This window comes from Leptodactylus fuscus, chromosome 3, assembly GCF_031893055.1.
Source record: "Leptodactylus fuscus isolate aLepFus1 chromosome 3, aLepFus1.hap2, whole genome shotgun sequence".
Taxonomy (NCBI): Eukaryota; Metazoa; Chordata; class Amphibia; order Anura; family Leptodactylidae; genus Leptodactylus; species Leptodactylus fuscus.
Genome location: NC_134267.1, coordinates 241006611 through 241019314, shown reverse-complemented (window position 1 = coordinate 241019314; position 12704 = coordinate 241006611). Strand labels below are relative to the sequence as shown.

The 12704-nt window shown below is 45.3% G+C and overlaps 1 protein-coding gene across 1 annotated transcript; it reads right to left on the bottom strand.

The window, feature by feature from the left end:
• Nucleotides 1-1270: 1270 nt before the first annotated feature.
• Nucleotides 1271-10857, bottom strand: LOC142198662 (uncharacterized). Its single transcript, XM_075269691.1, has 10 exons — nucleotides 10493-10857; nucleotides 9609-9687; nucleotides 9191-9377; nucleotides 8805-9103; nucleotides 8513-8708; nucleotides 8314-8430; nucleotides 4412-4548; nucleotides 3027-3230; nucleotides 2672-2943; nucleotides 1271-1845 (listed from the first exon to the last, which is right to left on the bottom strand). Exons 1-10 carry the CDS (start codon nucleotides 10788-10790, stop codon nucleotides 1271-1273), a joined length of 2364 nt encoding a protein of 787 aa, XP_075125792.1. The 5' UTR covers nucleotides 10791-10857.
• Nucleotides 10858-12704: the final 1847 nt, after the last annotated feature.

Sequence of the window (12704 nt, the reverse complement as noted above, 5' to 3'; positions counted from 1 at the left end):
TGAGTTCGATAGAACACTGTTCACTCATCTCTAAATGATAACATAGTCTGTTCTAAGACTTAGTGACCAGACCAAAACCTGCAAGAAGACAGTGCCGGAAAATAAGACCTCACCGGCGTTGGTCTTTGAGATAAAACTGGGTAAGCTGAGAAACCGTACACTCAATTTAACCCTAAAGTACTATCATGGTGTCTATCATACACCACTATCATACTTCTTCCACGCATGCCCAGTATGCTCCTGTAGTTCTCCGTAGAACTACATGGTGACCTCAACCGGAAGAAGACGCGGTTGCTGTTGAAGATGGAGGCGTCGCTGGAGAGAGGTCTCTGGCAGCAGTGGGGACGCCCCCATCGCCGTTTGAGCGCTGGGGCCCTCCCCAATTGCTGCGAGAGAACTCATTTGTTTACCGGTTAAAAGGAATGGCGCCGCGGAGATCACGTCTAAAGGTAAGAGACGAATAGTCTTTCTTAAGGCTATTCCAATGTGATAATTAGAAAAAAATTTTGGTTTAGTGGTAAAATCCCTTTAAACGGATTCTACCATTAAAACCTCTTTTTTTGTGGATAAGACGTCGGAGTAGCCTTTAGAAAGGCCATTCGTCTCTTACCTTTAGATGTGATCTCCGCCGCGCCATTCCTTAGAAATACCGTTTTTTTTACCGGTATGAAAATTAGTTCTTTGGCAGCGAACTAAAGACTATTCCGACGTCTTATCCACAAAAAAGAGGTTTTAATGGTAGAATCCCTTTAAGGATTAAATTGGGTGTACGGTTTCTCAGCTTACCTAGTTGAAATCAACTGCAGCCGTTCAAGAGTTTTTTCCGGGAGCGAGGTGCTCATTCTTCAGCGATTCGGCCTGAAGACACTCCCTCCTCCCGACTAGGCCCAATCATTGGGCCTAATATGGAGAAGAGTACGCGACTGGATGCCGATGCGGCTACCCATTTTTTAGACCGGGTCTGGCCTCTACCTCAGGTTCCGGTCCAAAAAACCCCAAACCCCATCTGAACTTACCCTTAAGGTGACTAGTAGCTCAGATAGAGATCACTACGCGCATATCGGGTCCGTCATCACCTGTCGGTGTCCTCAAATACTCAAATACCCGACTCTCAAGAATTTACAGAGATGGTCATAAAGATCAGAGTTTATTTATAAAAATATATTTAACAGAGGAATAAAAATATCAACTAACTGTACATAACACGGGTATTGCTATAAATATAAAGCCTGGAGAAATTCATCTCTCCGATTCGTCCTGAAGATATCACTCAGACGCCATAACTAAAAAGCAGTTCTGTGCCCGGGGGAAGGTCTTTTTTAGCCTCAAACAATATGACGGGTCTCTTCCCATCTTGGACATATTTTAGGACAGGTCTTACATTGCCTTGTTTATGGGAGTGGTTTATGAGCCTCCCGAAGGTGGACGCCATGTGCGGGTGGCACTCGCAGGGAGCCTTCACCGCATTGAGGCACCTTTTCTTCCCTTTTTCCTCGAAGAATAAGATATAGCGCATTTCGTCGTCCAGTGATTTTTGGATCTCCTCCTCATCTTTCTCCTCCATTAGGACTCCATGGTAATCGCACACAAAGTCTCCTTTTTCAAAGATCTGGGTGGTCTTTAGGGAGTGTCGGCCATTGTTATGGTCTTCCATAATCACGAGTCCTCTCCATTCCTGTGACTGGACCATGGCCTCAATGTACTGCTGGCTATTTTGCTTTCGTTGGCAGTCAAGCGACCACCAGACTTGTACAATGTCGCTGGCTCTTGGCACATTGGTGTCCCAGCCTTGTTCCTTTATGTACTCCGACACCTGCATCTCCGTGGGGGCAGAGCTGAAGTGATCTACAAAAAATAGAGAGACTTATTTATTCGATAACCATGTAAGGCTAAGTAAACATGGGGCGGTATAGCGGGTTTTGGCACAGAGAGTGACACTCTCAGGTCAAAACCCGCCTGCAACGACTGTCGTGGTCGCGGCTCCCCCCGCAGTCGGCTCAAATGAATGGGCCCACCCCGGAGGTTACTGCCGCATAAAGGAAGGGCAGCCCGCTTCTTTTTTCCGTGAGCGGTAGCATGCCACCATTGTGAGGGGGCGGACTATGACCTGGACTACGCGCCATAATCTGCCCCCTCTGTGCCCGTGTGAATGGGCCCTAAAGGGGTAAATATATATCACACTCCTCTCTCCAAGTTGATGTTTTTCGATTATTTGCCTAGTCCTTCTGCATAGTGATGTCCCTATATATGCAGAGTCAGAACAGTGCCCATGTAGATTATACCTCGTGTTAGTTTTGTACCCATTGGGCAAGCTGAACTGAGTTACTGAATAAATTTCGTAAAACCGGGTGATGTTAACACTGCTCGGCCGATTATATGAACCGCCCAATGGTCCATGTGACATCAAAGGGGCTTTCCTACGAAAGACATTTATGGTATATCCTCAAGATACCTTATAAATGTCTGATATACGTGGGCCCCACCTTTGGGATTCACACCCATCTATAAAATGAACACCCCCAGGTTTCATCCCTCGGACCTCAGCTTGCCACTACCTCGCTGGCGATCACTTGACTATCCTTTTATGAGCATATTCAAAAACTACAATACCAATGTATAATAATAAAAATAATCGACCGTCACGTGAAATATCACAGCAATAAAATCTTACCGATGACCTTATTCATCCGATTCCTGAGCTGCATCGCTCTCCATTTGTGTGCGAGGTACTGGGCATGTTTCTGGGTGATCTGTAGACAGGTCTCTATGGTTGGAGGATGAGCCTCGAGTAGAATAGGATGGCTTTCAAGCAGCTTCATGTAGCATCGTTCCTTCACATTCACAAGGGTTTCCTCGACATCTTCTTCCCTTCCCACCTCTTCGTTGCGTTCTTCCTCTTCTTCTCCTTTTTCTGCCCTCTTCCTCTTCTTACTTCTTGAAGTTCTATGAAGATAAAAGGACATGCATGTCACCCGGCAGTGACTACGTGGCATATAATGAGGACAGGACTGTCTGTGGACTCTTACTCGGAGCTATCTTTGTGATTGACATCCGTCAGGTCGCTCAGAATGGACATGGCCTTCATCATCTTGCTCATGTCAATCGTTTTTTTCACATTGTAGCTCATAAAGTATTTGACACTGTCTCCGTCTTCTTCCGAGAGATTGTCCCGCACCCACTTGTTAAAAGCAAGTCTCGCATCTCTCCCGGTGACACGAGGCTGCTCTAACCTGACGGAAGTAAAAAAGAGTCCCTGTTAGTGTCATAGCCAAAATACTAAGTCTACAAGTCATTGAGACTAAATCCTTGGTTTATAGCCATCAAATATCTCACTGCCTGGAGAGGAACGTTGACAGATCCTTATTACAATACCACTGTTGGTTGAATCACTGCGGTACATGGCCTCATAGTTGGCTAGCCCCAATGTATTTGAGGCTACTCACATGTATAAAACAACAGTTTACAGTCAAGGCTTGGCTTCAGCAGGGCAACCTCAAACTCCTCTCCAGTAAAGAAAACCTTAGGGCTCATTCACACGGGCACTAAGAGGGCCTCCCCATCCCAATGGTGGTCTATGTAGATCGCCAGGCTGCTTTTTTCCATGAGCAGCATGCTGCCACTCACAGAAAAAAGAAACGAGCTGCCCTTTCTTCAGGCGGCTTCGACGGCTCATCGAGCCGCGGCGTCCGCAACCTCCGGAGTCGGCCCATTCATTTGAACCTGCCCGGAAGCCACGACAGTCGTGTTATGACCCCACGTCACTCTCTGTGTCAAAATCCTCGCTTCCACTCCCCGTGTGAACTTAGCCTTAGACTAGCCTCACACTGTGGATTCTACAGTGGGACTTGCCATGAAAAATTCATTGCAGATTTTCTACTCCAATGCACTTCAATGGAAGGTTTGGGCATAATCAACCTGAAGATAAATGAGGATTCTAACAGTTTCTGTTGGCTGGAGGTGGAATTTTTTTGTGGCAGATTCTATCCGCCCCACGAACTTAGCTTTACTTTGATTATTAAAGGGCTTCTCCATAGAGTGTAGATGAATTTACTTGATCCAGGGGTTTTTTGATCATGGACCCAATGGGGTTCTGGACTGGTTCAAAGTTTCTACCCCATTCAGAATTTTTTTTTCTAGCTTCCCTGTCTATTATACAGAATATTCAATTATATTATTATGAAGTACAAATTGTCCTGCAAAAAATAAGCCCTCATACAGCTCTTTGAACGGAAAATAAATAAATAAAATAGTAAAAGTTGTGGCTTTTGGAGGAAAGGGGGGGGGGGGGGGGCAAAAAAACCAAAAACAACAAATGTCTGCAGCTGGACTATCAATGTCCCTATAAAAACCGTGACATAGAAAAAACACAAAATGTCCTATCACGGTATTCACATCCGTTCTCTTCACTTACCTCTCGTGGAACCTCATCATATCATGACAGTGACTTGTTGTCGCTCGCCCTTTAGAGGTCAAAAAAAATTGCTCGACCGTTTTTGCATCCTTTACCGAAGGAGCCGGCCTGATGAACTTGTAGTAAGCCTCAAAAAGCTGAAAAAAAAAATAAAAATAATGGTGTTACAGGTCTGCTTGAAAATGGATAAATATAAAAAAAAAAAAAAAAAAAAAAAAATTAAAAAATGTGAGTTTGTAAAAAAAAATTCTATATGTTGATATAATATAGGGTGTGGTATATAGGTGTATTACGTTCAGGTGGGCTTGGCCGCATTGACCCAATGAAAAGTGGTCACTGTTTATGACCCATGTTCACATGAAAAGATCCACGAGTTTCCACTGACTGATAAAGGAAAGAGTCTCCGGCACTTTCTATCATTATTTTCATGTTGTCAGACAAATGGGAGGGGCCCAATCTGATCTTCAAAGTTCTTTGTTTAGGAAGGTTAGACCAGGTGTCGTCTCATAATGCGGCAGATACAAAGGCTGTCCCGAAAGTTACAGATCCTTGAAGAAAGGAGGAGCAGTACATCGGATACTGGAGGGCCTAAGGGCCAATTCACAAGGCGGTGCGATTTATGGGTCCAAGGTTCGCTTAGTCAAGTTGCCATACTAGATTCATTTTATCCGAGCAGTGTTCAGGATGGTAAATCCAGCCAATGCCTGGTCACGACCATGGAAAACCATCCCATGATGTCCGGCTATGAGCAGTGGTGATCAACCATCCAACAAGCCAATCGATATTTGTTTCACCTCTTCCCGTTGCAGACATTTTTCGAGTTTCAATTTTTGTTTTTTACTCTACACCTTCCAAAAGTCATAACGTATTTTTGCTGACAGAGCCGTATTGGGGCCTAATTTTTGCAGGACATAATGTACTTGGTAATGGTATCATTTAATATTGTGTAAGAGGTACTAGGAAGCTGGAAAAAAAATCATAATGGGGTGGAATTGGAGAAAAACTGCATTTGTACAACTTTCTTACAGGCTTTGTTTTTACAGGGTTCATGATGTATTACCTGTATTCTGCAGGTCAGTACGGTCACAGCAATACTAAGCTTATAGATTTTAGAAAAGCACATGTGGTCACTGAGGCCATAGTGGTCACAGGAACCTCACCACTGAAATAGGACCTTTCACTACCTCCACCAACTACAACTCTTCACACTCAATAACCACCCTTCCGCCGATTCCAGCACAGTTGGAATTTTTCCTGTAGCTCCCTTCGTTCCTGAGCAAATGGTAGCTTAAAGGGGTTGTTCCATCTCAAGGATCCTATCTATACTGCTAGCGTATGTGGATTTAAGACTTTTCCTAAATACATTACTTCATCCAAACTGCTTTGTTTGGCTGGTAACTTAATTTATTCACTTCATTGTTTACACTGTGTTTCCATAACCACAGACCTGGGGATGATCTTATCTCTCCGCCCAGGACAAGTGACGTAGCTCCCTGCTCTCAGGAGGGGAGGGGGGCTGAATGCTCGGGAGCAGCTTGTATTTCTGAGTTGTTTATCTCCCACTTATCAGGTTGGCTAATTGAATTTTGCTGATAAGGGCTGAGACAGGGAGTCTGTTACCTCTGTATGTAAACACAGACCTAAAACGGAGTTTACTGCAAGCTGACTCTTGTTCCTGTAGCAGGTAAATTTGGGATTCTCATCACCTATCAAATGCAGTTCAGCTACATCATCTTCATATTGTGCATCTTCCAGTGAGACTGTGGTAATTTATCTAAAACCATCCCTCATTACTGACTGCAAACATGTACTGCTATGAAAAAAGATAGCAGAGCTGGCTTTGTCTGGTGGGCAGCAAGTGGAACCCCGCCCACCAATTCCCTGAGAAATCCAGGAACTCAACAGAGCACACAGCATGCAGGTTGGTGAACAGACGAGTTGGGAATACCCCTTTAAGCACCCAATATGCTAAATATGCTCCCCTACTGTCAGAAGGGCAGTCCTTTTGTCTGCCCTGCTCACTACATCCCCATATAACAGTAGGGAGCCTAATTAACATATTGGATACTTAAACTAATGGTACCAATTGGTCAGGAATGATGGGGGGGGCTACTGAAAAAAATTCTAGCTTCATCAGAATGGATTGACACCAATTGCCCAATGTGAAGAGTTGGTGTTGATGAAGGGCCCTCTTTCGAGACTGACTAAAATCAGCACTGGAGGGATTTGGGGTTACACTCTCTGAATGAAGGGCATCCACCAATGGGTTCTCTGGTTAATCTACCGGCCAAGAGAGGTGGAACATCTATGTCTGGCAAGTCAAATGCCAATGAATTAACCCCAAGTCTCAAGAATGCTAAGCTAATGAAATTGCTCCTTACAAGGGTGGCTATACACTCACCGGCCACTTTATTAGGTACACCATGCTAGTAACGGGTTGGACCCCCTTTTGCCTTCAGAACTGCCTCAATTCTTCGTGGCATAGATTCAACAAGGTGCTGGAAGCATTCCTCAGAGGTTTTGGTCCATATTGACATGATGGCATCACACAGTTGCAGTCGCAGATTTGTCGGCTGCACATCCATGATGTGAATCTCCCGTTCCACCACATCCCAAAGATACTCTATTGGATTGAGATCTGGTGACTGTGGAGGCCATTGGAGTACAGTGAACTCATTGTCATGTTCAAGAAACCAGTCTGAGATGATTCCAGCTTTATGACATGGCATTGCATTATCCTGCTGAAAGTAGCCATCAGATGTTGGGTACATTGTGGTCATAAAGGGATGGACATGGTCAGCAACAATACTCAGGTAGGCTTTGGCGTTGCAACGATGCTCAATTGGTACCAAGGGGACCAAAGAGTGCCAAGAAAATATTCCCCACACCATGACACCACCACCACCAGCCTGAACCGTTGATACAAGGCAGGATGGATCCATGCTTTCATGTTGTTGACGCCAAATTCTGACCCTACCATCCGAATGTCGCAGCAGAAATCGAGACTCATCAGACCAGGCAACGTTTTTCCAATCTTCAATTGTCCAATTTCGATGAGCTTGTGCAAATTGTAGCCTCAGTTTCCTGTTCTTAGCTGAAAGGAGTGGCACCCGGTGTGGTCTTCTGCTGCTGTAGCCCATCTGCCTCAAAGTTCGAGGTACTGTGCGGCGTTCAGAGATGCTCTTCTGGCTACCTTGGTTGTAACGGGTGGCTATTTGAGTCACTGTTGCCTTTCTATCAGCTCGAACCAGTCTGGCCATTCTCCTCTGACCTCTGGCATCAACAACGCATTTCCGCCCACAGAACTGCCGCTCACTGGATGTTTTTTTCTTTTTCGGACCATTCTCTGTAAACCCTAGAGATGGTTGTGCGTGAAAATCCCAGTAGATCAGCAGTTTCTGAAATACTCAGACCAGCCCTTCTGGCACCAACAACCATGCCACGTTCAAAGGCACTCAAATCACCTTTCTTCCCCATACTGATGCTCGGTTTGAACTGCAGGAGATTGTCTTGACCATGTCTACATGCCTAAATGCACTGAGTTGCCGCCATGCGATTGGCTGATTAGAAATTAAGTGTTAACGAGCAGTTGGACAGGTGTACCTAATAAAGTGGCTGGTGAGTGTATATTCTTACAGTGTATAGATGTTGAATAGGGTTGAGCGATCGGGATCGCCTGGAAAATGATCGGAAATTGGATTTTGAAATCTCAAGATTGGCTCAACCCTAAAAGTGACTTTTCCCATAGAGAGGCATTGACTAGGGTTGAGCGATCGGGAAAGATCGGATCTCGATCGACGATCGAGCAAATTTCACGATCGGCTGGAAAATGATCGGAAATTGGATTTTAAAATCGATCCTGAAATCTCAAGATCAGCTCAACCCTAATGTTGAACAGTTACCTTTTCTTCCTCAGGCTGCAGCAGAATGATTTTACGTCCCGCTTTTATGATGGCCACTGTCTTTGTCACCCTTCCCTCACGGTGTGTGTAGGATTTTCTCTCGAGCCAACTTTTAACCTGTAAGAGATGGATGGAAAAGGAGATTAGGGTAACGGGGCGTCTATCGGAAATCTGTACGCTAGAGTAATAAGAATGTTACCGTCAGATTGTGAAGGACGGCTGGTTTGTAAAGATACTTCAAGACCAGCAAGGCCTCAAGGTAATACCAGACCAACATCTTATCCTTCACCTCCAGTTCAGAACCAGATCTTGCCTGTGCTAATACGTTCATGACAAGACTTTTTGATACGGTGAGCACCCTGCAACTCTCTTTGGGGGTCAGATCCTTCCCAGTTCTGTGTTGGCAAAAAAAAAAAAAAAAAAAAAAGTTAAGTGTTCCATTTCCCAAGACAAAGTCGGAGCCTTCTACTTGCATGATGAGTGGTAGTTACCGCTTTTTTGGGTCTTTTTTGGGCACTGGTCTCACATCCGCCTTCAAATGTCTTAGTCCTTTCAGGAAAATCTCCGCGGCCCGTTTCTTGTCTTCATCTACGTCATTCGGGAAGTCTTCCGAGATCACAAACTTGATGAAATTCTCAATGTGATACAGGCGTTCTTTCATTGCGTTGGCAGAAACCTTCAGGTCTATGTAAGTGGTAAGATATTTTTTGGTCTTCTCCAGGTCATTGAGAAAGTCCAAGGAGATCTCATCCGGGTTGATGAAATACAGATAGCTAGACACACTATACAACTGAAAGTAAATCCATGTCAACTTGTGGTTGGAACGTGTATGGGAGAGTCATCCAATACAAGCAACCTGAAGGGAGATCCGGCTTACCATCTGCTTTATGCTGTATTCACTGAACTGTTTCTTCAGGTAACGTCTAAAACTGTCCAACTCCAAGGAGTTCAAGTCATGTCTCTGGTACGCATCGGTCAATTTCTTCCGTACCGAAGAATCATCAAAGACGCAATCTGTCATATCATCCTCGTTTTGAGACTTTTCCTCTTCATCAGAAGTTTGCCTGATAATATGCATTAATGTGTACATATATATGGGTTACCCAGTTTTTAAAAATTATGGCTCAAAAAAAAACAGGATTCATCAATACCAAACACTTCCTAATATACATCGTGTTTAAATTCTGCTCCGTTTGCTATATTTATCTTCAGGTCATTGATCACAGCTGTGGCGTTTTGTACCCCTCCCTGTAAGCAGTTGAGCCAGCAAACAAAAAGTCACAGCAACATGTTACCTCCTTGTCCCAGGAAACCACTCATGAGAGTGATTCATTGCCAGGTCAGATATGCGGAGGAGAGCAATACTGCAACTCACTGAAAAAGGGAGACAAGACAGGCAGTGTAGCAGGGGGGTAATTTTATATTTTAAATAGGCCGGGGGACGAAAAAAAATAAAAATAAAATCATACTCAGCTGTCCCCATTGCTCCGATGCCTTCCCTGTGCAGTCCAGTCTTGCCGCTCCATTGTTGTCTTCCATCGGAAGCCCCCGTTGCACATGACAACTGAGTCCAATCAGCGGACTCACTACCTATGACGCCCCAGGGTCTCTTCCTGAAGATGCCGATAGGTCACGACTGCTGAGGACAATCAGCAGCTTCAGCAGAAGGGATCTGGGATGTCACAGGTAGTGACTTCTTGTGCCCTTTGCTGAGGCCGCTGATTGGACTCAGTTGTCATGTGCAACAGGGACTCCGCTGGAAGACAACAATGGAGCACAGCTGTGATTGTATTTGCAGATAATTTTTGGAAACGGGATCACTCCTTTAATATGTTGTCAAAAAACATGAGATGCAACGGGGAGTGTTTTATCTAAACTGGTGGAAAAGAAAAGTGAGGCAGTTGCACATAGAAACCAATGTGATGTCATCTGTCCATGGCCCCTTTAAAAACAAAAGTACTCATCTGATTGGTTGGTATAGACAACCGCTCCACTGGACCTGTTCATGTGCATGGCCTGCTAAGGCAGACAAAAAGGTGAAGTACAATTATGAAGTGCACTGTGTCCCACAAAAAATAAGCCCCCATACTGCTGAATGGAAAAATACAAAATACAATTTCAAAAGTTACGGCTTTTGGGAGTAAAATAAGGAACATAAAAATGGAAAATCACACTTAACCATACGCTATAATTGGTTTATCCGATATAACACAACCGCGCTGCACCAGGAAGTCTGCAAAGAACTCCTGCGGATCGGAATATTGACTCTTCCTGTAGTCCAGACATCCGTAAGGCACTAGGCTCAGGGACTGCAACAGTTTACGAGAATTTGCTTTTGCTTCTTCCACATATTGGCGGATCACGGACTCATCGGCTGTTCTTTTGCACGCTTGGCGGAGGTGCGCCGGTAGACGGACCTGAAGTTTCATGCAAAACTTGCAGACCAGGGGCCTATGATATTGTTTGTCGGCGGCCATCTTTCCTGTTCAGTAATATGACGAATTCTGTAAGATGCAGACAGCAAATATTTACAGATAAAGTAATAAATAGGATGTTACACCGAAGATATGAAGAGAAGAAGATAGGCAACAATCCTAAAGGGTCACTAGATAAGTCCTAGAGAGGCCCACGGGAGCAATGCCCACCGACGAAGGAAGATCCAAGGAGTAGGGCACGAGCCTCCAGGAACCCACAAAGTGATTGGATGGCCTCATCGGATATGGTCACGGCAACCAGAGCGCAACATAGAACAATGGAGCACATTACCCTAAGGCTGGGGACAGTCACCTAAATCCAAATCGCCATTAATCAGGGACTTTACCCTGACTATGATTAATGGTGATTATTTACGACACACTTCTTTTAGAGTACGAGTATGTGTTGGGCAAAACTCACTAGGTTTCATTGAGACTGAACTAGTCCAAACCAGAACTGCCATTATTCTATTGTGGGGTCTCTCCAAAACCCAGACTATAATAAGTGGAGGGCCGAGGGAGGTGTCCAAACGTTACATAGTGTTACTCACCTCCCCTGGACTCCAGCAATGCTCCTGGTCCTCTTCCGCCCTCATGAATGACCTCAGAGACCACTGAGACTTGTGATTGGCACTTATGGGTCACCCAATGTCATGACCCCACATGACCACTGAGGCCCAATTACAGGCCTTACTGGTCCCTGACATTACTCAGGAGGCCGGAAGAGGATGAAGACCAGCGCCAGAGCCCGGGGGAGGTGAGTAACATTGTGTTTTACGTTTTGCTCACCATCCCTAGGCCTCCACCTATTATACTCTGGGGTCTGGAGACATCCAACAATATAATAAGACTTGTGCGCTCCATCAGCTCGCGGATAATGTAATAACCAAACCAAACAACTTCCCCCAATCACGTCAGTTATGGGGATTGACGATCAGTTTCGATTATTTTAATTGCCCAGCCCTCCATTAACCAATAAGATGCCAGTCTGATATAGGCGAGTCTGACCAGGGCTACAGCAGAAATTTGTCATCTGCACTTGACCAAACTTCGACGCCTCGGCCAGCAGGACTGTGGAGCGGAGCGGCCAAAACACCGACTTCTTCAAAAATAGTCAAAAAATAAATTCCTCCCAGTGTGTTCGTATCTTTCATCCACGGTAACAGACCGCAGTAGTACAGGTAGTCGCAGAGCTGTGGAGTGGGGGCAGTAAGAGAGTCCAAAAAGAGTTAAAGGGATTCTACCATTACAATAATTTTTTTTTCTCCCCAACACGTAGGAATAGCCTTAAGAAAGTCTATTCTTCTCCTACCTTTAGATGTCTTCTCCGCGCCGCCGTTCGGTAGAAATCCCGGTTTTTGTCTGTATGCAAATGAGTTCTCTCTCAGCACTGGGGGCGGGCCTCAGCACTCAAAACAGCACTGGGGGCGGACCCAATGCTGTGAGAGAACTCTCCAGCGCCGCCTCCATCTTCTTCAGGAACGACCTCTCGGCACGTCTTCTTCCGGTGCTGGGTGTCACACTTCTAGGCGTCAGGCAGAGCGCATTCCCGCGGCCACAAGAAAAATGGCCGCTTACACAGTGTGTGAGCAGCCATTTTCTTGTGACCCGGGCATGCGCAGTCAGCTTTGTCCTAGGCCTAGAAGTTTGACCGCCAGTGCCGGAAGAAGACGTGCAGAGAGGCCGTTCCTGAAGAAGATGGAGGTGGCGCTGGAGAGTTCTCTCGCAGCATTGGGGACGCCCCCAGTGCTGTTTGAGCAGAGGACCGCCCCAGTGCTGCGAGAGAACTCATTTGCATACCGATGAAAAACGGGATTTCTACCGAACGGCGGCGCGGAGAAGTCATCTAAAGGTAGGAAAAGAATAGACTTTCTTAAGGGTATTCCTACGTTAGTGAGAACATTTTTGTTATTTTAA